At 47.9% G+C, this 27,743-nt stretch overlaps 1 protein-coding gene across 1 annotated transcript in view; it reads left to right on the top strand.

The window, feature by feature from the left end:
- Positions 1 to 11,618: 11,618 nt before the first annotated feature.
- Positions 11,619 to 27,743, top strand: part of LOC135056945 (uncharacterized) — a 904,883-nt gene continuing 888,758 nt past the window's right edge. The window contains exons 1-2 of the mRNA XM_063962726.1: positions 11,619 to 11,784; positions 18,344 to 19,313. Of these exons, the coding sequence (XP_063818796.1) occupies positions 18,362 to 19,313 (952 nt within the window). The 5' untranslated portion in view covers positions 11,619 to 11,784; positions 18,344 to 18,361. The remainder of the gene's footprint in view (positions 11,785 to 18,343; positions 19,314 to 27,743) is intronic.

Genomic DNA, 27,743 nt, shown 5'->3' with positions numbered 1-27,743 from the left:
GATACCGACACGACGGACACTGACTCCAGTGTCGACTATAGTGATGCCAGATTAGACCCAAAATTGGCAAAGAACATTCAGTTCATGATTGTGGCGATAAAAGACATGTTACATATCACTGAAGACCCTGCGATTCCTGATACTAGGGTCTGTATGTTAAGGGAAAGAAACCTGAGGTAATGTTCACTCCCTCTCATGAACTGAATACTCTGTTTGAAAAAATGTGGGAAAATCCAGACAAAAAGTTTCTGATTCCCAAAAGGATTCAGGTGGTGTATCCATTCCCCTCTGGGGATAGAGAAAAGTGGGAGTCATCCCCCATTGTGGACAAGGCTCTATCACGGTTTTCTAAAAAGGTGGCTTTACCGTCTCCTGACACGGCAGCCCTTAAGGATCCTGCGGATCGTAGACAGGAAAATACGTTAAAATCCATTTACGTCACCACAGGTACACTGCTCAGACCAACCATCGCATCTGCGTGGGTGAATAGTGCTATCGAAAAGTGGGCAGAGAACTTGTCATCTGATATAGATACCCTAGATAGGGATAGCATCCTGTTAACTCTGGGTTATATCAAGGACGCTGCAGCCTAACTAAAGGAGGCGGTGAGAAAAATTGGCATTTTGGGATCAAAAGCCAATGCCATGGCGATTTCAGCTAGGAGGGCATTGTGGAATCATCAATGGAATACTGATGCTGACTCTAAGAAAGCTATGGAGTGTCTCCCATATAAAGGTATTGTCTTGTTTGGGGAAGGTCTCACTGATCTGGTATCTATGGCTACCGTGGGTAAGTCGTCATTTTTCCCTTATGTTCCTCCACAACAAAAGAAAGCTCACCACTTTCAGATGCAGTCCTTTCAGACGAATAAATACAAAAAAGGCCGAGGTTATTCCTTCCTTACTAATAGGGGAAGAGGAAAAGGTAAAAGATCTCCGGCCGTGGCAGGTTCACAGAAGCAGAAGTCCTCCCCGGCTTCTGCCAAATTCACTGCATGACGCTGGGGCTCCTCTGCGGGAGTCTGCACCGGTGGGGGCACGTCTCAAGCTCTTCAGTCAATTCTGGGCTCGTTCGGCCCTAGACCCATGGGTACAAACTGGAGTTTCAAGACGTTCCCCCTCACCGATTTTTCAAATCGGCCTTACCAGCTTCTCTTCCGCACTGGAAGGTTGTATGCGATGCAATACAAAAGTTGTGTCTAAATCAAGTCATTATCAGGGTTCCCCCGTCACAACAGGGAGAAGGCTTTTATTCCAGCCTTAATAAATAGTATTCACCAGCGCTAGGTTTTAAGATTAAAATAATAATAGTACTAAAAATAATTTCAGGACGGTAGGTTATGTTGAAAAAAGTATACAATAAATTTAATAAAAATAACATAAAATCACAGATGCCTATAAAGCGTAATTAGGAATTGAATGATCATGTGAAATGGCACATCCACATATTTCCTCAACATATGTTAATTCATACCCCGGCTAGGACTTCCACTGCAGTTGTGTCCATGAACTTGTTATTGGAGAGTTGATGAAAGCAATGGAGTGAAGAAAGTCCCTTTTAAGCATGTAGATGCAAGCGTTTTGAGCAGACAGGGAAGCCTCCAATTTTCTCCACAGATGGAACTGTCCAGGGAAATGCTGTCCAATTAGTGCCGTGTGGGTGATGATGACAAAAATCCAGCAGTGTTGAGGATAATTTTGAGGATGTGTCCTGCAATCTCTAACTCGACGCGTTTCGCTGGTGTTGACACCCAGCTTCCTCAGGAGTGAATGTTAGAAAGCTGTCCTAGGGCTCCTTATAAACCCTGAGCAATTTAATGTAATCATAGACACCTGAAAGGCAATTTGTTCAGCAAAAACCTAACCGTCCAAAAATGTAAAAGTAACACACAATTTATATTGCAATTGGTCCCACATGTGTATAGGTCCATTTGTATCTAAACACGAGTAGTAGAAAGTATTTAAAAGTACCTTTTAATTTACAATGTAAACATCCTCAAGTCCGGTCATGTGACTACATTTGTCACATGATCTGTTTGCTGTAAGTGATTGGTCGCTATTCGTCAGATGACTAGTCTGACTCAAAGACGTCATTGATCTCTGTTGGTGCGCATGCGCCAGACACGCGCACTCCCGCACCCACCGTGAACGTCCGCCGGCCCCCACCATGAACGTCCGCCGGCCCCCACCATGCCGCGCGGCGCGCGACACCGAAACACGTGATCAGTCACGTGACCGGAGCCCGAGCGTTGCACCATGGCAACGGGCCGTATGGAACAAAGTGAGCACGGACCAACGCGGCCCGCGCACGCGCACCAACCCGACTAGACCACAATCTTATTTAACAGATGGATAGAGCAAAAAATAGACAATGTAGTAATAGATCTGCCATGCTGAAATATAGTTCTATAGCAATCATGTAACTTAGAGCACAAGTTCTCAACGTACTTATAATAGTCAATATTCTTAGAGACATGTAATAAGGTTTATAAATCATTTACTAGTAAAGTAACATAATAATATTTAAAGGTTATTGATACAATGTATTGATCACTGGAATAGTGGTCAACTTCCCATTATAGCAAGTCACTGACTTGAATTGACAGGGACCACACTAGACCACCAGGGCAGGGGCACAGGTTGTGTTACCTCAGGTACCCGTTTATTAAGGCCCACAGTACCTGGTGACGAAGTCCAGCAAGGGGAGAAGGCTCTGACCTGTAGCCCCTCCCCCAGCACCTGGACGCCATTTAGAGTAAATGTTCCCGCCCTGGAGCTGCATCTTTCTGTTTCCCTCACTCTCTGTCAGCGTTTGGGGCGCCATTACACACATCTGCGCTGTTCTTGGGACTGCTGGGCGATGCCTCCTCTGTAAAGCCGCCTGCATCATCAGCGCTGTGCTTCTACAGGCCACTTAAGTATTCTACATGTCGTTGAGACAGTGTTAGTTAAGAACAAGTGCTTACTTCAGGGTTATTTAGTACAAGTACCCTGTGATATACATCCAGTTTTTACTGTGCATTGTTATATCTACTTTTATACATAGCTGTTCTCTGTATTTACTTAGTATTGCTAGTCCAGTGCAGTTTTACGGTTTGTCATAGTTACTGCATTGTATATGTGACTATATTACTCTTTCGTCCTAGAGGATGCTGGGGTCATCAATAGAACCATGGGGCACTTTAAACTGGCTCCTCCCTCTATGCCCCGCCTCCAGTTCTCAGTTTAGAAATGTGCCCAGGGAGACTGGTTACGTATCTGGGGAGCTCTCCTGAGCTCTCTGGAAAAAGACTTATGTTAGGTTTTTTATTTTCAGGGAGGACTGCTGGCAACAGCCTCCCTGCTTCCTGGGACTGAGGGGAGAGAAGCGTGACCCACTTCTGTGAGTTCTAGGGCTCTGCTTCTGCTGACAGGACGCTCTGCACCTGAGGGGAGATGATTGCCGGGTACGCTCGGATGCTCGCTCCCACAGCCTGCCGTCACCCCCTTTCAGAGCCAGAAGTCAGAAGACAGGTGAGTATAAGAAGAAAAGAAGACTTCACTTCGTCTGACGGCATTGCAGAGGTACCGCACGGCTCAGCGCGCCATGTTCCCACACACAGGCGGCACTACGGGTGCAGGGCGCTGGGGGAGGAGCACCCTGGGCAGCATTGACCTCCTATTACAGTATATTAGACTGCGGAGGCAGTAAATAGATAAATCCCCGCCATTTTTTACAAATCAGAGCGGGACCGAAGCCCGCCGCTGGAGGGGGCGGAGCTTGATCCCTCAGCACTAACCAGCGCCATTTTCTTCACAGAAGCTGCAGAAACGCTGGCTCTCCGGAGTCTCCCCTGCTGAACACGGCTCAGAGGGCTGAACAAGAGGAGGGGGGCACAATTATTGGTGCAGTGAGTGGGGAAATCATTATTATAACATAAAAGCGCTATCTGGGTTTATTCCAGTGTCAGTTTGGCGCTGGGTGTGTGCTGGCATACTGTCTCTCTGTCTCTCCAAAGGGCCTGATTGGGGATTTGTCCCCTTATAGTTATATCCCGGTGTGTGTGGGGTGTCGGTACGTGTGTGTCGGCATGTTTGAAGCGGAAGGCTCGTCCAAGGAGGAGGTGGAGCAGATGAGTGGTTAGTCCCCGTCGGTGGTGCCGACTCAAGAATGGTTGGATATGTGGCATATGTTAAATGCAAGTGTAGCATCCTTACATAAGAGACTGGACAAAGCAATCCACGGATTGGACCGACTCACAGGGCCCTTCAGGGTCTCAGAAACGTCCCTTGTCACAAATAGTAGACACGGATACCGACACGGACTCTGACTCCAGTGTTGACTATGATGAAGCAAGATTGCACCCTAGGGTAACAAAAGGTATTCAGTGTATGATTATTGCAATAAAGGATGTTTCGCATATCACTGATGAACCCTCTGTTCCCGACACGAGGGTACACATGTTTAAGGGAAAGAAGCAGGTAGTAACCTTTCCCCCATCTCATGACCTTAACGAGTTATTTGAAAAAGCTTGGGAAACTCCAGATAAGAAACTGCAGATTTCCCAAAATGGTTCTTATGGCGTACCCTTTCCCTACGCAGGACAGGGTACGTTGGGAATCCTCTCCCAGCGTGGACAAGGCTTTAACACGCCTGTCCAAGAAGGTGGCGCTGCCGTCTCCTGACACGGCGGCTCTCAAGGATCCTGCGGACCGCAGGCAGGAGACTACGTTAAAGTCTATTTCTCTGACGTCCTAGTGGATGCTGGGACTCCGTCAGGACCATGGGGGATTAGCGGCTCCGCAGGAGACAGGGCACAAAAATAAAGCTTTAGGATCAGGTGGTGTGCACTGGCTCCTCCCCCTATGACCCTCCTCCAAGCCTCAGTTAGGTTTTTGTGCCCGTCCGAGCAGGGTGCAATCTAGGTGGCTCTCCTAAAGAGCTGCTTAGAAAAAGTTTTTTAGGTATCTATTCTCAGTGAGTCCTGCTGGCAACAGGCTCACTGCATCGAGGGACTTAGGGGAGAGAAGTTCAACTCACCTGCGTGCAGGATGGATTGGCTTCTTAGGCTACTGGACACCATTAGCTCCAGAGGGATCGAACACAGGCCCAGCCATGGAGTCCGGTCCCGGAGCCGCGCCGCCGACCCCCCTTGCAGATGCTGAAGATGAAGAGGTCCAGAGACAGGCGGCAGAAGACTTTTCAGTCTTCCTGAGGTAGCGCACAGCACTGCAGCTGTGCGCCATTGTTGTCAGCACACTTCACACAGCGTGTCACTGAGGGTGCAGGGCGCTGGGGGGGGCGCCCTGGGCAGCAATGTATAATACCTTTTTATGGCTAAAAATACATCACATATAGCCCTTGAGGCTATATGGATGTATTTAACCCCTGCCAAGATATCACAAACTCCGGAGAAGAGCCCGCCGAAATAGGGGGCGGGGCTTATTCTCCTCATCACACAGCGCCATTTTCCTGCTCAGCTCCGCTGTGAGGAAGGCTCCCAGGACTCTCCCCTGCACTGCACTACAGAAACAGGGTAAAACAGAGAGGGGGGGCACTTTTTTTGGCGATATTATTATATATATATTTTTTTAAAATATTAATTTTTATTGTTTTGCGGGTAAACAAAGCAGTTGGGATAGGGATACAGAAAGGAAAAGAGGGGGGGGGTACACACATCAGGCATCATAATACAAACTAACCTACACAGTTTTATACAAGGCATTGTACATTGAAAGGGGGACTGCAGGAGTCACTCGTGTCTACCTGAGATACATGTTAAGCCTATATTATGAATATCTAGGCGTCCTGAGGGGGTGTGGAGATTGGAGGGCGATTATGCCAGTAGGTGGACCATGGATACCATCGAAGGAGCGGGGATAGGGAGGACGAAGCGTAGGCTATACCCGCTGTCTCAAATTCGTAATGTGATTGTATGGATCTTTCTATTGCTGAGATGTGGGGAGCCGTGGTGGAGCGCCAAAGGCGAGCTATTGAGAGTTTTGTTGAGAGAAGGATATGGTCTAGTATATATCGATCACCTGGTGTTAAATCTCCGTAGTATAGGTGGAGGAGGGCTAGTCGTGGGTGAGGGGAAATATGGTGGCCTAAGACTGTTTCTATGAGGTGGAAGACCAATGTCCACAATGAGGCAAGTAGAGGACAGTCCCAGAAAATATGCATTAATGTGCCAACCATTCCACAGTTCCGCCAACACATTTTGGTTGTAGAGGGTTGCATCACATGGAGGCGGGAAGGGGTGAAATACAGGCGGTAAAGCAGTTTATAAGACAGTTCTATATGAGATATACATTTAGAAACTGAGTAGCAGGATCTATATATCTTTTCCCATTCCTCCTCTGAAATTGAGCATTTAAGGTCTATCTCCCATTTCAACTGAAAGGGGGTTTTCTGCAATAGTCGGGGGTTATTAATGTAATTATACCATTTGGTAATACCCCCCCTGCCTTCTCCTGTTTCCAGGAACTTATGAACTAGTTTGGGCAAAGAGGGGGGGGGGGGGGGGGGGACAGTGGGTGTTGAGACTCCATGGAGCCAATGTCTAAGTTGCAAATATTTGTAAAATTCCCCACGTGGTAGTAGGAAATTTTCCTGGATCTGGGCATAGGGGAGGAGGACACCATGCTCCAATATATCCTGTAAAGACTGGATTCCATGAGATATCCAGTAATCAAATCTTAAGTCAGGGATCAGTGAGGCTATTCCGGTCAATGATATGGCCGTTGTGGGGAGGGTTATGTCATTTCTATTTCGCACCACCTCCATCCAGGCCTTCCTAGTGGACTGGACAGAGATAGACCGATTGGTTAGTGATGAGCCCTCAGATTTAGGGAGTAGCAATACATCAGTCAGGGGTAATGGGGTTATAAGACCTTGTTCCAGTTGTACCCATGATTTACACGTGGGTTGGTTATACCATGCCCCTATCTGTGCCAGCCGGCAAGCCAGTTGGTATGTGTGTATATCCGGGAATGCCAAGCCCCCGTCTCGTTTGGAGCGAGTCATTGTTTTCCTGGCCAACCTTGGTTTTTTGCCCCTCCACACATACGCGTTGAATATCGCGTTAAATTTGGATATAAGGGAGTTGGGAACGAGGAGGGGGATGGCTCGGAACAGATACATAAGTCTGGGAAGGACCGTCATTTTCAGCGCGGCTATTCTCCCCAGCCATGATACATGTTGCATCATCCAATCCGTGACTAGGGTTGTGGACTTGCGCAAAAGGGGGGGGGTAGTTAGCGGATATCATATCTTCTAGCTTCTTAGTGATATGGATTCCTAGGTATTTGAGACTTCCATCCTGCCAAGAGTACGAGTAGGAGGCCTTCAATTCGGCCAAGAGAGAAGGCGTAAAATTAATAGGGAGTGCCTCTGTCTTAGTGTTATTAAGTTTATAGTAGGATGCCTCTGAATAATCGGACATAAGTGTGTGTAGCGCCTTCAGGGAGGAGGGAGGGTTAGTAAGGGTCAAAAGGACATCGTCTGCAAAGAGACAAATCTTATGAGAATGTCCCAAATATTCCACTCCTGTAATCAAGGGAGAGGATCGTATTTTTTCGGCCAATGGTTCCATCGCCATGGCAAAGACTAGTGGAGATAAAGGGCATCCTTGGCGAGTGCCGTTCGTAATGGAAAAGGGGGATAAGAGCAGTCCGTTCACACACACCCTAGCCGAGGGGAGGGAGTATAGAGCAAAAATAGATGATAGGATTCTCCCAGTTAAGGCCAAATCTCCCTAGAACCGCCTGCAGGTATCCCCAGTGGAGGCGGTCGAACGCCTTCTCCGCGTCTAGCGAGAGCAATAATAAAGGAGATTCGGCTCCAGAGAAGACATCCAGTACATTTATTACTCGCCTAGTGTTGTCGGATGACTGTCTACCGGGAACGAATCCCACCTGGTCCCCGTGGATGATAGAAGGAAGTAGGGGGTTAATCCTATTGGCGACTAGCTTTGCGTATATTTTCAAGTCAGTATTTAATAAGGCTATAGGGCGGTAGTTGGGCATCATGGCAGGATTTTCCCCGGTTTAGGAAAAGCTACTATGCGGGCTTCTAGCATCTCCACTGGGAAGTTCCCTACTGTGGAGGCGTGGTTATAAACGCCATCCAGAATAGGGACCAGAGTGTCTTTGAAACATTTGTAAAAATTGTTTATAAACCCATCCGGGCCTGGGGCTTTGTCTAATGGAAGTGAGGCTATAGCCTGGGAGATTTCCGTCTGCGACCATGGTTGATTTAAGGATTGTAGAGATTCTGCGTCCAGGGAGGGGAGATTAACATCTTTCAGAAAGGCTGCTATAATAGCTGGTGTGGGCTGTAGGGTGGAGGCATCATCTTTTAGGTTATAGAGGGAGGAGTAATACGAGGCAAAGGAGTTAGCTATATCTGATGGGTCTGTTATCTTAGTATTATTTGAGTTAATGATATATTTCACCCTTTCCCTAGCATTTTTTCCCCGTAGTTTGCGAGCAAGCATTCTATCCGCCCTATCACCTTGCATATAGAACTTTTGCCGCAATCGAAAAAGGTTTTTACGTACTTCCGTCAGTTCTAATTTATTCAGTTCATCTCTGACCCGAGTCAAATCTCTGTATACTTTCTTATTAGAGGGATTCAGCTTAAGCAAAGCGTCTAGGTCTGCAAGTTGGGCTTCGAGTTCTACCTGTTTTTCCCGGGAAGTCCTGCGTATATAAGCAGCCGCTTGAATTGACGTTCCTCTGATTACCGCCTTGAGGGCGCACCAATGTGTGAATACGGACGTTTCTGCTGGGGTGTTAGTTTCAACATATAGGGAGAGGGCCTGAGCTATAGACCGATGGGCGTCCGGGTTTAAAAGGAGATAGTCCCGAAGGCGCCATAAGGTGGGAGTGGACCTCAGTTGGTGGGGGTACCACCGGACTAAGAGGGCAGAATGATCGGACCACGAAACTGGCAGGATAGAAGCCTTCGAAACCTGTTGGAGAGTCCATTTATCAGATATCACTAGATCTATCCTAGAGTAAGAGCCATGGACTGGGGAGAAAAACGAGTAGTCCCGGCTTGACGGATTCTTAGCCCTCCAGACGTCATAGAGGTCATATTCATGCATTATGTTTCTAAAGGCGTGGGAGCTGTCACGTTGTGGGTTTCCCTTGCGAGAAGGGCGGATTTGGGATCTGTCTACCGCTGGGTCAAGGACCATGTTAAAGTCACCCAACAGTAGTAGAGTACCCATCATGTGCTTCTGGAGGACTGTGAAAAATTTCCTAAGGAAAGGTATTTGTTTAGTATTGGGAGCGTAAAGTGTAGCTACAGTGACCGGCTTGTCTTCCAATTTACCCGTCAGTATAAGGTACCTACCCTCTTGATCTGAGATCTGGCACTCTAGAGAGAAATTACAGGAGTTTGAGAATAATATTGCCACTCCTGCTCTTTTTTTCGGGCCGTTGGACATATAGCTAATTGGGAATTTATTATCCCTGAATGGGGGGGGGTGACGAAAGCATAAAGTGAGTCTCCTGCAGGGCCACTATATGAGCCTTACATTTGGCAAAGTGACGTAGGGCTAATCGTCGTTTATTCGGAGAATTCAGCCCTTTTACGTTTAAAGAAAGTACATTAACCATTAGGTCTATCTGAGAGCCGAGCTATTATCAGGTTACATTTAATATCTCTGCAACCGGGTCTGCCAATGTATGTGTGTATTAAAACTTGGAGAGATGGGACGAACAGGGGGGATGACGGAAATAGGAAGGAAGGGGCGTAGAGCGGGCACCGCATGGGTGCCAAATATGGTTGCCTAGCGTGGCAACACATGGGGTCGGGGCGAGGTGCGGGGAGTTATCTCCCCCCACTCCTAAAACATTCAACCTAAACAAAAATAGAGCAGTAAACACCGGACCTCAGAGGGCTGCATGACATATGCTATCCTCTCGGGGAGCTTTACACATAACCTAAATAGCATCGACCTAAACGGCCCTTCCCCGTTTAGAGGAGCAGTATTGAGCAAGGTCAGCATGAGTACAGTGAAAATACAACACAATAAGCGTCCCAGGGGAAGCCGGCGCCGCCCCACACGCCACGCCCCCCCCCCCCCCGGAGTATCCTCCGGGGGGGTGTAGCCGCGGGACGCCGCGACCCCACAGGAAGCAGGCATAACAGCGACATGTATGACATCGATATACAACCTGAAAGAGAAAATCAGACTCTAATGTCCATTGTCTGCTGTCGACCACTCCCGTGTCAGCCTGAGTGTTGCCGGAGCCGTTTCGGATGTATCCTCTTTCCTCCAGGAATCCAATAATTTCAGACCCGCTTCTGGTGTGATAATCGCGTGCATAACACCATTCCGTCTAACCAACAGTTTCGTCGGAAATCCCCATCGGTAGAGAATGTCGGCTTTCCTAAGAGCCGTGGTCACCGGGTAGAATGAACGTCTCAGAGCTAGGGTGGCTGCCGAGAGGTCTCCGTAGACTTGTACATCTCCCAGGGTTCCGGCTGGCAGGTCCGGGCGCATGGCCGCCCGCAAGATCTGCTCCTTGATATGGAAGTAATGCATCCGCATTAGAGTGTCTCTCGGAGCGTCCTTCGGGGCATTCCTAGCTTTCGGTAGACGGTGGATGCGGTCAATAAGCAAGTCACCGATAGAACGGGTTGGTAAAAGCGCCATGAAGAGGTCCGTCGCAAATTGGGTGAGTTCTGCGTTGGTGACGGTTTCTGGGATGCCTCTGAGTTTTATGTTATTACGCCGTGACCTGTCCTCCAGGTCACATGTCTTCCTCCGTAGGTCCGCGACTTCGGCCTGTAGGTCTTCGAGTTGGGTAATCACCTCATTATGCGACTTCACCACCTCCTCACATTTATTCTCAAGGTGATCTGTGCGTTGGCCCACAGCGTCAATCGACTGTTGGCAACTTTGAAGCGCTGTTTTAACTTCCTTCGAGATATCATCTTTAAATGAAGCCAAAAGTTGTCGCATAGACCCCAGCGTGAGGGGTGCGTCATCATCTAGTTGAGAAAGATTAGATTGATTGGCCCGAGGAGTCGAGGATATGTCTTCGTCTGTTCGGGATTGTTTAGGTAAAGAGTCCGATAAGACAGAGCTTTTCTGGTTTTGGGAAGACGGGGACTGTTTAAAGAAGGCGACCTGGCGGGTTGGGGTCGGGTCTTTTTGGCGTTTAGGCGGCATAGTCCCAGTTTGCGTATCCTCCTCAGAATTATCTTATACACAGAAGATCGGACCAAGGAGGAGGAGAGAAAAGCCTATGTCGGCTTAGTGTGCATATCTCGGCAGCTTTACTTTTTTCAGGAGCGGGGGGGGAGCACCACGCTTCACGCAGGAGATCACATCAGAATGGTTTACTAGGGGATGAGACGCCCCACGGCATCCAGTCGTCGGGTGTCAGCGGGGAGTCACTGCTCTTATACGTATGTCTAACTTTCCCCTGTGCGGGCAGGGTCAAATATCAGGGAGTGAATATTCCTTGCGCCTACCTCTTATATAGAGGCACGGAGGTGCTGGTGTATTTTGCAAGAAAGATGTAGGACAGGGGCAAAAACTGCAGTACTGGCTATTATGCCAGCATTCAAGATGGCGCCTCCGGCTTCCAGCAATAGGTCTCTGATAGCTTGGTGTCTTGGGTTCCCTGTGATCATTGATGGTACCAGTGGGTGTGGGCCGAGGGTTTTTGGGGTCCCTGGCTCCCACTTCTCAATTTGACTCTCAGCAGGGTGCTCAGCTCTTTCTTGAGGAGATTCTCAGAGCTGCAGCATGGGATTCCAAGATGGCCGCCGGCTGGAGCCCAGGTAGGGAGTGTGCTCTGTAGTCTCAGCTCCTGCAGGCTGGGAGCGGTGGGACCTCGGCCTGTGGGTGCCCGGGTGTCTGGGGAGGACTGGGGAGCAGTTTGGGGAGAGTTAGGCAGCGGTGGGCGGCGCTACGAGTCCCGTTTTGGCCGCGGTCCGGACCCGGAGCTCGAAATCGGGTCGACCGCAAACTCAAGGCCCCGGTCTCGGATGTCTCTGTAGGCCGCAATCACGGGAGTCGGGCGGCGGTCTCCCGGCTGGGTCCTCTCGCTCAGGGCACTGTCCACAGCCGTGGGCACAGGCAGGCAGGGTATATGCTTGTGCAGGAGAGGTGAGATTACTGGGTTTTAACCCAGTTTAAAGCAGAGCTCCTGCACTGGACGTCCGATCAGTGCTGCGTCCAAACGATATTATTATATTTAAGTGGCTATAAGGATACAACACTTATATAGCGTTGTTCCCATATATATTATAGCGCTTGGGTGTGTGCTGGCAAACTTCCCCTCTGTCTCCCCAAAGGGCTAGTGGGGTCCTGTCTTCTATCAGAGCATTCCCTGTGTGTTTGCTGTGTGTCGGTACGTGTGTGTCGACATGTATGAGGACGATGTTGGTGTGGAGGCAGAGCAATTGCCGGTAATGGTGATGTCACCCCCTAGGGAGTCGACACCGGAATGGATGGCTTTGTTTATGGAATTACGTGATAATGTCAGCACTTTACAAAAATCAGTGGACGACATGAGACGGCCGGCAAACCAATTAGTGCCTGCCCAGGCGTCTCAGACACCGTCAGGGGCTGTAAAACGCCCTTTACCTCAGTCGGTCGACACAGACCCAGACACGGACACTGAATCTAGTGTCGATGGTGAAGAAACAAACGTATTTTCCAGTAGGGCCACACGTTATATGATCACGGCAATGAAGGAGGCTTTGCATCTCTCTGATACTACAAGTACCACAAAGAGGGGTATTATGTGGGGTGTGAAAAAACTACCTGTAGTTTTTCCTGAATCAGAGGAATTGAATGATGTATGTGATGAAGCGTGGGTTAACCCAGATAGAAAAGTACTAATTTCAAAGAAGTTATTGGCATTATACCCTTTCCCGCCAGAGGTTAGGGCGCGCTGGGAAACACCCCCTAGGGTGGATAAGGCGCTCACACGCTTATCAAAACAAGTGGCGTTACCGTCTCCTGATACGGCCGCCCTCAAGGATCCAGCTGATAGGAGGCTGGAAACTACCCTAAAAAGTATATACACACATACTGGTGTTATACTGCGACCAGCCATCGCCTCAGCCTGGATGTGCAGTGCTGGGGTGGTCTGGTCGGATTCCCTGACTGAAAATATTGATACCCTGGATAGGGACAGTATTTTATTGACTTTAGAGCAATTAAAGGATGCTTTCCTTTATATGCGAGATGCTCAAAGAGATATTTGCACTCTGGCATCGAGAGTAAGTGCGATGTCCATATCTGCCAGAAGAAGTTAATGGACGCGACAGTGGTCAGGTGATGCGGATTCCAAACGGCATATGGAAGTATTGCCGTATAAAGGGGAGGAATTGTTTGGTGTCGGTCTATCGGATCTGGTGGCCACGGCAACTGCCGGGAAATCCACCTTTTTACCTCAGACCCCCTCCCAACAGAAAAAGACACCGTCTTTTCATCCGCAGTCCTTTCGGTCCTATAAGAACAAGCGGGCAAAAGGACAGTCATATCTGCCCCGAGGCAGAGGAAAGGGTAAGAGAGGGCAGCAAGCAGCTCCTTCCCAGGAACAGAAGCCCTCCCCGGTTTCTGCAAAGCCCTCAGCATGACGCTGGGGCTTTACAAGCGGACTCAGGAGCGGTGGGGGGTCGACTCAAGAATTTCAGCGCGCAGTGGGCTTGCTCACAGGTGGACCCCTGGATCCTGCAGGTAGTATCTCAGGGTTACAGGTTGGAATTCGAGAAGTCTCCCCCTCGCCGGTTTTTAAAGTCTGCTTTGCCAACGTCTCCCTCAGACAGGGCGACGGTATTGGAAGCCATTCACAAGCTGTTTTCTCAGCAGGTGATAGTCAAAGTACCCCTCCTACAACAGGGAAAGGGGTATTACTCCACGCTATTTGTGGTACCGAAGCCGGACGGCTCGGTAAGACCTATTCTAAATCTGAAATCTTTGAACCTGTACATACAAAAATTAAAGTTCAAGATGGAATCACTCAGAGCAGTGATAGCGAATCTGGAAGAAGGGGACTTCATGGTGTCCCTGGACATAAAGGATGCTTACCTGCATGTCCCAATTTGCCCTTCACATCAAGGGTACCTCAGATTCGTAGTGCAAAACTGTCATTATCAGTTTCAGACGCTGCCGTTTGGATTGCCCACGGCACCTCGGGTCTTTACCAAGGTAATGGCCGAAATAATGATTCTTCTGCGAAGAAGAGGCGTATTAATTATCCCTTACTTGGACGATCTCCTGATAAGGGCAAGGTCCAGAGAACAGCTGGAGGACGGAGTAGCACTAACCCAAGTAGTGCTGCAACAACACGGATGGATTCTGAATTTTCCAAAATCTCAGTTGACCCCGACAACACGTCTGCTGTTCCTGGGAATGATTCTGGACACGGTTCAGAAAAAGGTGTTTATTCCGGAGGAGAAAGCCAAGGAGTTATCCGAACTTGTCAGGAACCTCCTAAAACCAGGAAAAGTGTCTGTGCATCAATGCACAAGAGTCCTGGGAAAGATGGTGGCTTCTTACGAAGCAATTCCATTCGGCAGATTACACGCACGAACTTTTCAGTGGGTTCTGCTGGACAAATGGTCCGGATCGCATCTGCAGATGCATCAGCGGATAACCTTATCGCCACGGACAAGGATATCTCTTCTGTGGTGGTTGCAGAGTGCTCATCTGTTAGAGGGCCGCAGATTCGGCATACAGAATTGGGTCCTGGTGACCACGGATGCCAGTCTGAGAGGCTGGGGAGCGGTCACACAGGGAAGAAACTTCCAGGGAGTATGGTCAAGCCTGGAGATGTCTCTTCACATAAACATACTGGAGCTAAGAGCGATTTACAATGCTCTAAGCCTTGCAAAACCCCTGCTTCAGGGTCAGCCGGTATTGATCCAGTCGGACAACATCACGGCAGTCGCCCACGTAAACAGACAGGGCGGCACAAGAAGCAGGAGAGCAATGGCAGAAGCTGCAAGGATTCTTCGCTGGGCGGAAGATCATGTGATAGCACTGTCAGCAGTGTTCATTCCGGGAGTAGACAACTGGGAAGCAGACTTCCTCAGCAGACACGATCTACACCCGGGAGAGTGGGGACTTCATCCAGAAGTCTTCCACATGATTGTGAACCGTTGGGAAAAACCAAAGGTGGATATGATGGCGTCTCGCCTCAACAAAAAACTGGACAGGTATTGCGCCAGGTCAAGAGACCCTCAGGCAATAGCTGTGGACGCTCTGGTAACACCGTGGGTGTTCCAGTCAGTGTATGTGTTTCCTCCTCTGCCTCTCATACCAAAAGTACTGAGAATTATACGGCAAAGGGGAGTAAGAACGATACTTGTGGCTCCGGATTGGCCAAGAAGAACTTGGTACCCGGAACTTCAGGAGATGCTCACGGAAAATCCGTGGCCTCTACCTCTAAGACAGGACCTGATTCAGCAGGGACCGTGTCTATTTCAAGACTTACCGCGGCTGCGTTTGACGGCATGGCGGTTGAACGCCGAATTCTAAAGGAAAAGGGCATTCCAGAAGAGGTCATTCCTACACTGGTTAAAGCCAGGAAGGAGGTGACTGCACAACATTATCACCGCATTTGGAGAAAATATGTTGCGTGGTGTGAGGCCAGGAAGGCCCCCACGGAGGAATTTCAACTGGGTCGATTCCTACATTTCCTGCAAACAGGATTGTCTATGGGCCTCAAATTGGGGTCCATTAAGGTTCAAATTTCGGCCCTGTCGATTTTCTTCCAGAAAGAATTGGCTTCAGTTCCTGAAGTACAGACTTTTGTAAAAGGAGTACTACATATACAGCCCCCGGTTGTGCCCCCAGTGGCTCCGTGGGACCTTAATGTAGTTTTGGATTTTCTCAAATCCCATTGGTTTGAGCCACTCAAATCGGTAGATTTGAAATATCTTACGTGGAAAGTAACCATGCTACTGGCCCTGGCGTCAGCCAGGAGAGTATCAGAATTGGCGGCTTTATCGTATAAAAGCCCATATCTGATTTTCCATTCGGATAGGGCAGAGCTGCGGACGCGTCCTCAGTTTCTGCCTAAGGTGGTGTCAGCGTTTCACCTGAACCAGCCTATTGTGGTGCCTGCGGCTACTAGCGATTTGGAGGATTCCAAGTTGCTGGACGTTGTCCGGGCATTAAAAATATATATTTCAAGGACGGCTGGAGTCAGAAAATCTGACTCGCTGTTTGTACTGTATGCACCCAACAAGCTGGGTGCTCCTGCTTCTAAGCAGACGATTGCTCGTTGGATTTGTAGCACAATTCAACTTGCACATTCTGTGGCAGGCCTGCCACAGCCTAAATCTGTCAAGGCCCATTCCACAAGGAAGGTGGGCTCATCTTGGGCGGCTGCCCGAGGGGTCTCGGCATTGCAACTCTGCCGAGCAGCTACGTGGTCGGGGGAGAACACGTTTGTAAAATTCTACAAATTTGATACCCTGGCTAAAGAGGACCTGGAGTTCTCTCATTCGGTGCTGCAGAGTCATCCGCACTCTCCCGCCCGTTTGGGAGCTTTGGTATAATCCCTATGGTCCTGACGGAGTCCCAGCATCCACTAGGACGTCAGAGAAAATAAGATTTTACTTACCGATGAATCTATTTCTCGTAGTCCGTAGTGGATGCTGGGCGCCCATCCCAAGTGCGGATTGTCTGCAATACTTGTACATAGTTATTGTTACAAAAAAATCGGGTTGTTATTTGTTGTGAGCCGTCTGTTCAGAGGCTCCTACGTTTATCATACTGTTAACTGGGTTCAGATCACAAGTTGTACGGTGTGATTGGTGTGGCTGGTATGAGTCTTACCCGGGATTCAAAATCCTTCCTTATTGTGTACGCTCGTCCGGGCACAGTATCCTAACTGAGGCTTGGAGGAGGGTCATAGGGGGAGGAGCCAGTGCACACCACCTGATCCTAAAGCTTTATTTTTGTGCCCTGTCTCCTGCGGAGCCGCTAATCCCCCACGGTCCTGACGGAGTCCCAGCATCCACTACGGACTACGAGAAATAGATTTATCGGTAAGTAAAATCTTATTTTATACACATACTGGTACGTTGCTCAGACCGGCAATTGCGTCGGCATGGGTATGTAGCGCAGTTGCAGCTTGGACAGATACCCTGTCAGCTGACCTTGATACCCTAGATAGGGATACCATTTTGTTAACTTTAGCCCATATTAAGGACACAGTCTTATATATGAGAGACGCTCAAAGAGACATTGGATTTAACTATTAAATTGAAGAAGATGGTGCAATTACTACTGATTTGTACAGAAAAGCAACTGCCACAAACAGTTCCCGTCTTCCAGCAACAATACGAGGAGTCCCTAAGGGAGAATTTATAAGGATACGTTGTAACTGCTCAAGTAAAGAAAAATGTGAAAAGAGGGCAAAAGAACTGAAGGAAAGGCTTAAACTGAGGGGGATACAGTAATAAAAGCATCAAAACCAGCTGCAAATACAGATAGAAAATCTCTCATTCTCCCCAAAAAAGCAAGAGCTACAGGAGAACAACAACCGGAAATTAGATTCATGGGAACATTCTGTAATGAACACAGAGATACGAGACATCTTACAGAAACATTGCCATGTGGTAATCATGGATGCAGATATAAAAGTAACCTTGGGAGAAAAGGTGTACACAAGTTGGAGAAAGTCACCAAACATAAAAGATACTTTAGTACCCGGCCATTTCCTGCGAGATGGAAAACATCATAAAGACAAAAACATCACGAGATGCTTTCCTTGTGGAGTATACAACACCTGCAAGTATATTCAACGGACAAAGAAGATTAAAGACCGCTATGGAAAACAAAGAAAGATACATGCCTATATCAACTAAATCAGTTGGAGTAGTGTATTGTGGGAAAAAATACATAGGAATGACAAGCAGGCAATTAAGGATACGCATCATGGAGCATATTAGAAACATCAGGAATGTATCCATAGATCTCTGAGGAGAATCACAGGACCCCACGGTAGGATCAGGTAGGTGGAATTTAGGATCTCGCCAATATACTAAAGTGACTGTCACTGGGCTGATACTGAGGTGGGAGTGAAGCAAATAAGAGCAAGTAGGTGACACCGTGCTGCAGTGCAGGGGGCAGATCTGGGAGGAGCGTGTCCAATGTCAAATCTCATTTACTCTGTAAGAATTAAACTACCCAGTTCTTGTTGGGCTTCATGTAAAAGCAGCCTGTATTTACCCTGCATGCAATCACAAGTTTTGTCCAGATGCAAAGTTATATAATATGCAGAGCAGCTGTGTGTGTCTCATACACTGATATTATACTGTTTCCTCTCAAGTAATAACATCAGGCATTATACTTTATATTCTCTGATCTATTTAGGGGGAACAGCTGACTGATATGAAGATAAATGATATAGACAGAAAAGAAGAAACGTATGTGACTGATAAGAAGCCAGAAGATATAGAGGGAGAAGAAGAGACGTATGTGACTGATATGAAGGCAGAAGATACAGAGGGAGAAGAAGAGACGTATGTGACTGATATGAAGGCAGAAGATATAGAGGGAGAAGAAGAGACGTATGTGACTGATAATAAGGCAGAAGATACAGAGGGAGAAGAAGAGACGTATGTGACTGATAAGAAGCCAGAAGATATAGAGGAAGAAGAAGAGACGTATGTGACTGATATGAAGGCAGAAGATATAGAGGGAGAAGAGACGTATGTGACTGATATGAAGGCAGAAGATATAGAGGGAGAAGAAGAGACGTATGTGACTGATATGAAGGCAGAAGATATAGAGGGAGAAGAAGAGACATATGTGACTGATATGAAGGCAGAAGATATAGAGGGAGAAGAAGACACGTATGTGACTGATATGAAGGCAGAAGATATAGAGGGAGAAGAAGAGACGTATGTGACTGATATGAAGGCAGAAGATATAGAGGGAGAAGAAGAGACGTATGTGACTGATATGAAGGCAAAAGATACAGAGGGAGAAGAGACGTATGTGACTGATATGAAGGCAGAAGATATAGAGGGAGAAGAAGAGACGTATGTGACTGATATGAAGGCAGAAGGTATAGAGGGAGAAGAAGAGACGTATGTGACTGATATGAAGGCAGAAGATATAGACAGAGAAGAAGAGACGTATGTGACTGATATGAAGGCAGAAGATACAGAGGGAGAAGAAGAGATGTATGTGACTGATATTAAGGCAGAAGATAAAGAGGGAGAAGAAGAGCCGTATGTGACTGATATTAAGGCAGAAGATACAGAGGGAGAAGAAGAGACGTATGTGAGGGGTGATCAGCAGTGTAAGGAGGAGGAAATCCCTACAGATATCGGCACAGGTGAGTAATAAACACTAATTACAGAAGTCACATATTATCCTTACTCAGTCATTACAGCAATCTCTTATCCTACACCGTCCTCTATCAGTACAGACTAATGAGGGAAATGTATCTGCCCAGTGAGGTAGCCAGAAGTCATCAGCCCCTATTATACTCCTGCTCTCCCCCTCACATCATGTCACTGTGTGTTACCAGCCCAGAGATCTGACCAGTCTCCTCCCCACACTCTCTGGTGTATCTCATACATCAGGAGCCATCAGCCCCTCTTATACTCCTGCTCTCCCCCTCACATCATGTCACTGTGTGGTACCAGCCCAGAGTACTGACCAGTCTCATCTCCACACTCTCTGGTGTATCTCATACATCAGGAGCCATCAGCCCCTCTTATACTCCTGCTCTCCCCCTCACATCATGTCACTGTATATTACCAGCCCAGAGATCTGACCAGTCTCCCCACACTATCTGATGTATCTCATACATCAGTACTGGGGGCGTCACTATAATGATCAAATAACTGAGACCCCATGTGACATTACCCATTATCTTCCTCGAGTAGTGTTAGTGAAGTGACTGATTTTCAGCATGATGTATCCTACACATCACAATACACACTTCACATAAACTGTATTTCTCTTATGTCCTAGAGGATACTGGGAACCATTTAGTACTGTGGGGTATAGACGGGTCCACAAGGAGCCATGGGCACTTTATTTGATAGTGTGCGCTGGCTCCCTCTATGCCCCGCCTAACCTAGGAGCCGGTCACGCTTATGGAAGCTCCTGAAGAGTTTTCTGCATTTATTTTATCTGTTATTTTCAGGCAGGACTAGGTGGCACCAGGCTACCGGCTTCATGGGACTTAGGGGGATAATGGCCCAACCTCTTGAAGGATTAATGGTCCCGTTCCCTGCTGATGGGACACTGGCTTCTGAGGGAAATATTTGCAAGTCCCACCACAGCGAGTGTACATTCCCGCAGCACGCCACCACCCCTAACAGAGCCAGAAGAGTGAACAGTGGGGAGTACTAATCCAGCGTCCTGGTTAGCGGGTCGCCGGCCATTATGGCGGCATGAGGGTATGAAGACGCATGGTTTCTAACCGGGGCAGACTTATGAGGGAGCGAACTGAGTCTCAGTAAACTGTACACAGTACCTACACTGGCAAACACAGACTTAAAACGACTCTGACTCCATTTTAAGCACTAAATTACCTCAGCCAGTATATAAAAAAAGCGGGAAGACAGCTCGCCATTTCGGGGGCGGGGCTTCACTATGAGTGGATCCAGCAACTCACCAGCGCCATTTTCTTTCTGCATTGGACACAGACGCTGACTAGACAGGGACACGCAGCTACTCCGGAGAGACTCCAGATTACCTCAGCGATACCAGGGGATCATAACAGGGGGGAGCGATTATTAGTGTACTAAGGACCCGCACGGCAGTGAAATCTGCTAGCGAGTGACCAACTCAGAATGACCCCCTCAGTCCCCAAACCAGCATCTCAGACCACTACCATTTGTCTGCAAAAACGTACACTGGCCCATATCTTGCAGTCTGACTCTGATGATGATGGGTCAGACATGGATGAGGGTGAGGCGGGGATGCTGCTCTGTCACAGGGAATAGAGGCTCTTATAGAAGCTATCAGAGACGTTCTGCAAATTCCTGATAAGGTGACAGAGGAGTGTGAGGAATCTTATTTTAATGTTAAAAAGAAATCCTCAGTCACTTTTCCTGCGTCAAGGTAGCTGAATACCCTGTTTGAAGAAATGTGGGTTAACCATGATAGTAAATTTCAAATCCCTAAAAGGTTACTCTCATCCTTTCCTTTTCCTCCTGAGGATAGGAAAAAATGGGAAAATCCTCCGATAGTGGATGCATCAGTCTCTAGGCTGTTACGTAAAATAATTTTTCCTATTCCTGGTGCAGCCTCCCTAAAAGACACGGCTGATCGTAGAATTGAGACCACACTCAAATCCTTGTACACAGCTGCTGGGGTGGCCCAGAGACACACTATACTATAGCATGTGCTTGGATCACAAAAGCCATTGCTACATGGTCAGGTAACCTAATTGATTCCTTATCTAGGGGGGAGGTTGTTTTACTCTTGCAACATATACAGGACTCTGCGAACTTTATGGTGGAAGCCATAAAAGAAATAGGTTTGCTTAATGCATGCACCACTGCTATGGCAGTGTCAGCTACGCCAGTGGACTGCTGATGCGGATTCCAGGAAAGGCATGGAAGGCCTACCATTTACAGGTGAGGCCTTATTTGGAGATGAACTGGATAAATGGATCTCCAAAGCTGCTGCGGATAAGCCCACATATCTTCCTTCCACAATTTGTAACCATAATTTATAATGATACTAATCTAGAAGAAATAATGATGAGCCTTTGAATGAAATCTGCTGCGCTTGAACTACACATGCACCAGTCAGTGTGACTACGGAAATAATAAACGTAGTGCGCATGTACAAATAAGTCGGCTGTGGAATCTGATTAGCAGTGACACGCAAGTGGAGCGCATGTAATGCGCAAGCGCGTGTATACGGACAAAGTGCCCGGAAATACAAAAAAGTACCCACTATTTAAACGAATGAATGGGAGCATAAGTTTTATTACTCCTGAGGAAGCCGCCGAGTATAGAGGCGGAGAAACGCGTAGAGTTGGATCTTTATACACGGCTGCGATCTGCTAACAATCTGGACATCAATTAACGGACTTGGTGCGGCGGGACCCCGGACAAGCTAAAGTGTCATACAGCAATTATTCAGCTGGAGGGGGGATCGGCTCCCAGTAGAATCTGCAGGTACTGGGGGTGATTACTGCAAAAAGCCAACCAAGATTCCAGTGTCCTGTTCATCGCCCGTGGCAACGGGGAATGTGCCAAGTTGTGAGTGCATGTAATTTACTAACAAAAAACTTTTAAAATCCACTAATTTGGAAACACACTAATCGTGACTATAGACATTGTTACAGATATTCTCTGATTATCTACTAATCAATTGCAATCTTGCTTCAAACCTCAGCAGAGGCTTATATCAATTTATGCACGCAGTGTTCGAATAACAGTTGTGGATAGTGTTTTTAACATCAATTTACACTAAATAATCTGCATGTTCACTTGATTGGAACTGAGACTCAAACTACTGAATGACTAACCAAGTCTTTTTTGCGGACTAATGTGCATGAATTAATCAACTAATAAGTACTGAGTTTATTTGTTGCATTTTCTTATTGAATATTGCATGATGTATATCCAATGGTTAGTGTGGAGTATTAATGAATTTTGGAATTAATTATCTAATTGATTTTAATTTACACCGGCCGTGTGTTTAGTGTTGTATGTATATGTTTGTTTTTTAAATAAATTTATAATAATATATCTGGCTGTACAGCGCTTCAATTTTTATTATTTTCCTTCCACAGCTCCCCAGTCAGGAAGGCCTACTCAGCTTCCAATTTGCAGTCCTTTCGAACAGCCAAGTTTAAGGGAAAACCAGAGGTTCTTCTATAGCCACCAGAGGCGCTAGAGGTAAACCACGAAAACCAGCAACTGCAGGTTCACAGGAACAGAACTCAAGTTCTGCTTCCTCAAAGCCGTCAGCATGACGGTGGACCGCGATGCCTGGAAGACCAGCAGGTGGGAGCCAGACATAAATTTTTCAGTCATGTCTGGACGACATCATGCCAGGATCCCTGGGTCATAGGATTTATCTCCCAGGGCTACAGACTGGAGTTTCAGGAGCTCCCACCTTACAGATTCTTCAAATCAGGCTTACCAGTTTCTCAGGAAGCAAGTATAACCTTACAGGACGCCATTCAGAAATTGGTACAGACTCAGGTCATTGTTCCAGTTCCACCTCATCTGCAAAACAAGGGATATTATTCCAACCTGTTTGTAGTACCAAAACTGGATGGTTCAGTAAGGCCATTTTTGAACCTCAAGTCATTGAACCAGTACTTACGGGTGATCAATTCAAGATGGAGTCTTTGAGAGCGGTGATCTCAGGTCTGGAGGAGGGGGAATTCCTAGTGTCTCTGGATATCAAGGATACGTACCTTCATATTCCAATCTGTCCGCCCCTCAGGCTTATCTATGGTTTGCACTGCAGGACTGTCCCTTCCAGTTCCAGGCCCTGCCATTTGGTCTCTCCACGGCACCGAGGGTGTTCACCAAGGTGATGGCAGAGATGTTTCTATTACGTCCTTGAGGATGTTGGGGACACCAAAAGAACCAAGGGATATAGACGGATCCGCAGGAGAAATGGGCACTTTAAGACTTAAGACAAAGGGGCGTGGCCTGGCTCCTCCCTCTATATCCCTCCCAAGACCCAGTTTTAGAAATGTGCCCGGAGAGTACACAGGCACTCGGGGGAGCTCTTAGAGTTTCTCTGAAAAGACTTAATGTTAGGTTTTTTATTTTGGGGAGATCTACTGGCTACAGACTCCCTGCTTCGTGGGCAAGAGGGGAGAGCAGTCTAGACCCACTTCTATTGAGTTTCAGGGCTCTCCTGCTGCTGACAGGATGCCTTCAGCTCCTGAGGGAAGAACAACGCCGGGCGCTCCTGGATGCTCCCTCCCACAGCCTGCCGTCCCCCCTCTTCTAGCCAGAAGTCAGAAGACAGGTGAGTATGTGAGGAAAATACATCTTCTCTTCAACAAAGACAGCATAGAGGTACCGTGCAGCGTGATTTGCTCAGTGCACACCAGGCTCCCGGGCAGTACACACCACTGGGTGCACGGCGCTGGGGGGGGGCGCCCTGGGGAGCAATTTGGACCTCAAATAAGGCTGGCATGTATAGATACAGTGCCCAGGCACTGTGCATAACCCCCACCAGGATAAATAATTAATGAAATAGCGGGACCGAAGCGAGCCATTACAGGGGGCGGAGCTTCGTCCCCACAGCTCACTTGGCGCCATTTCCTCCTCAAAGCAGCACCGCTGGTCCTTCCTCAAAGCAGCAAGTACCAGGGGATTTATTGCAAAACAGGGGGGGGGGGGGGCACAGTTATTATTATTATTATACAATATAGCGCTGCAGCTCTGTGACACTTCAGGGTGTTGTCAGACCTGCACAATTTGGCGCTGGGATGTGAGCTGGCTATCTCCCTTTGTGTTCCTGACAGGCGCTGTGTTTGTGGGATTTCTTTCTAGAGGACGACATGTCTGAGGCAGAGTTCTCCTCACCAGGGGATAACTTATTGGGGACACCTCCCGTGTTGTGGGTCCCTTTGTCGGCACAGCCGACTGCTGACTGGTTTTCTACGTTGAATGCTTTGAATGCAAATGTCACGCTTTTAAGTCAACAATTTTCTCAGTCTGAATCCAAGATCCATGTATGGCAGAGATCTATGGAGGATGTCATATTGCTCCAGGACCCTATGGGTTCTCTCAAATGTAATATTGACCAGGTAGCTGACACCGACACGGACTCTGAAACCGATGTCGACTATGCAGATTCTAGGTTAGATCCTAAATTGGTAAAGAGTGTTCAGTATATGATTGTGGCAGTTAAAGATGTTTTGCACATTAATGAGGACCCTTTTATACCTGAAACCACGGTCCTCATTTATGGGGAGAAGAAACGCTCGGTAACGTTTCCCCTCTGTTTTGAACTGAATTCTCTATGTGAGGGCATATGGAATACCCCTGATAAGAAATTCTTGATCCCTAAAAGAATTCCTGTGGCGTACCCTTTTCCCGCTGCTGATAGGGAAAAATGGGAGACACCCCCCACGGTTCACAAAGCCCTGGCGCGCTTGTCTAAACAGGTGGCCCTCCCTGCGGCTCAGTCAACGACCCTTAAGGAGCCGGCTGACCGTAAGCAGGAGGCTACTTTGAAAGCTATTTTTGCTACCACGGGGACGCAACTCAGACCTCTGCGTCTGCGTGGGTGAGTAGCGCTATTGAAAAGTGGGCAGACGGGTTGTCTTCGGGTTTGGATACTCTTGATAAGGATACCATCCATATGACGCTGGGTTATATCAGAGATGCAGCTGCGTACTTGAAAGAGGCTGCTAGAGACGCTACCCTGCTGGGTGCTAAGGCAAATGCTATGTCAATTGCAGCTAGGCGAGTGCTCTGGACTCACCAGTGGAATGCTGATGCAGATTCCGAGAAAAATATGGAGTGTCTCCCCTTTAAAGGTGGCAAACTCTTTGGTGACGGTCTTACTGATTTAGTGTCGGCAGCTACCGCGGGTAAGTCGACATATTTACCTTTTGTTCCTGCGCAACAAAAGAAACCGCACCATTATAACATGCAGTCCTTTCGGCCCAACAAATATAAAAAAGGCAGAGAAAATTCCTTTCTTGCCCACAGAGGCAGAGGAAGGGGGAAGAGGGCACCCGTCTCCTCGGGTTCCCAGGAGCAGAAGTCCTCCCCGGCTTCTGCAAAATCCACAGCATGACACCGGGTCTACTGTACAGGAGACCACTCCGGTGGGGGCACGTCTGAAGCTGTTCAGTCAGGTTTGGGTTCACTCAGACCTAGACCCTTGGGTGTTAAAAATTGTGTCCCAAGGGTACAAACTGGAGTTTCAAGATGCCCCCCCTCGACGTTTTTTCAACTCAACCTTACCAGCCTCGCACCCAGACAGGGATCTGGTCTGTGGGGCGATACAAAAGTTATGTCAAAATCAGGTTGTAGTACCGGTTCCCCTGGAACAGCAAGGGGAGGGCTTTTATTCCAGCCTGTTTGTAGTACCAAAACCGGACGGTTCGGTGAGACCGATCCTCAACCTGAAATCTCTCAATTTCTTCCTAAGGAAATTCAAATTCAAAATGCAGTCCCTCAGAGCAGTGATCTCCAGTCTAGAGGAGGGGGAGTTCATGGTCTCATTATACATAAAGGATGCATACCTTCCTGTCCCCATCTATCCCCCTCATCAAAGTTACCTGAGATTTGCTGTTCAGAATACTCACTACCAATTTCAAACGTTGCCGTTTGGCCTGTCCACGGCTCCGAGGATTTTCACCAAGGTAATGGTGGAAATGATGGTTCTCCTCCGCAAGCAAGGAGTTACAGTTATCCCGTACTTGGACGATCTCCTGATAAAGGCGAGGTCCAAGGACAAATTGATACAGGACATTGCACTGTCCCTGTCTATTCTGCAATGACACGGCTGGCTTTTAAACTTGCCGAAGTCACAGTTAATCCCGACAACACGGTTGGCGTTTTTGGGCATGATTCTGGACACGGTCCAGCAGAGAGTGTTTCTCCCTTTGGAGAAGGCTCTGGAACTTCAGAGTTTGGTAAAACTCATACTGAAACCAAAAACAGTCTCCATTCATCAATGCATTCGATTGCTGGGGAAAGTGGTTGCAGCATACGAGGCCCTCCAGTTCGGAAGGTTCCATGCCAGGGTGTTTCAGTGGGACCTGTTGGACAAGTGGTCGGGGTCCCACCTTTATATGCACAGGAGAATAGTTCTATCTCCCAACACCAGAATCTCACTTCTGTGGTGGCTCCACAGCTCTCACCTCTTAGCGGGATGCAGGTTCGGGATCCAGGACTGGATCCTAGTGACCACGGATGCAAGTCTCCGAGGTTGGGGGGCTGTCACTCAGGGGGTGACCTTCCAAGGAAGATGGTCAGGTCCAGAAACTCATCTTCACATAAACGTTCTGGAACTGAGAGCCATTTACAACGGCCTTCTACAAGCAGATCATCTTCTTCTAAACCTGCCAATCCTGATCCAGTCGGACAATGTCACGGCAGTAGCATACACAAACCGCCAAGGCAGCACAAAAAGCAGAGCAGCAATGGCGGAATCCATAAAGATTCTTCGCTGGGCGGAGAAGCATGTAAGCGCTCTGTCAGCAATGTTCAATCCAGGAGTGGACAACTGGGAAGCAGACTTCATCAGCAGACACGACCTAAATCCAGGAGAGTGGAGTCTCCACCAGGATGTCTTCACACTGGTGACAAGTCTCTGGGGGGTTCCCCATATAGACATGATGGCTTCTCACATCAACAAGAAAATTATGAAGTATTGTTCCAGGTCCAGGGACCCTCAGGTGGCGGCAGTGGACGCACTGACGACACATTGGGTGTTTCAGTCGGTATACATATTCCCTCCGCTTCCTCTCATTCCAAGGGTTCTGAGAATTTTGAGAAGAACAAAGGTTCCAGCGCTCCTTGTAGTTCCAGACTGGCCAGGGAGAATTTGGTACCCAGATCTTCAGACATTACTGATAGAAGATCCCTGGCCTCTTCCTCTTCGCGAGGACCTGCTATGACAGGGGCCGTTCGTCTATCAAGACTTACAGCGGCTACGTTTGATGGCATGGCGGTTGAACACCAGATTTTACCCCAAAAGGGTATTCCCAATGAAGTCATCCCTACCCTTATCCTTGCTAGGAAGGGTGTGACGTCGAAACACTATCACCGTATCTGGAGGAAATATATTTCCTGGTGCGAGTCCA

The sequence above is a fragment of the Pseudophryne corroboree genome, chromosome 3 (assembly GCF_028390025.1).
Source record: "Pseudophryne corroboree isolate aPseCor3 chromosome 3, aPseCor3.hap2, whole genome shotgun sequence".
NCBI classification, from domain to species: Eukaryota; Metazoa; Chordata; class Amphibia; order Anura; family Myobatrachidae; genus Pseudophryne; species Pseudophryne corroboree.
This window is presented reverse-complemented; position numbering and strand designations above follow the sequence as displayed.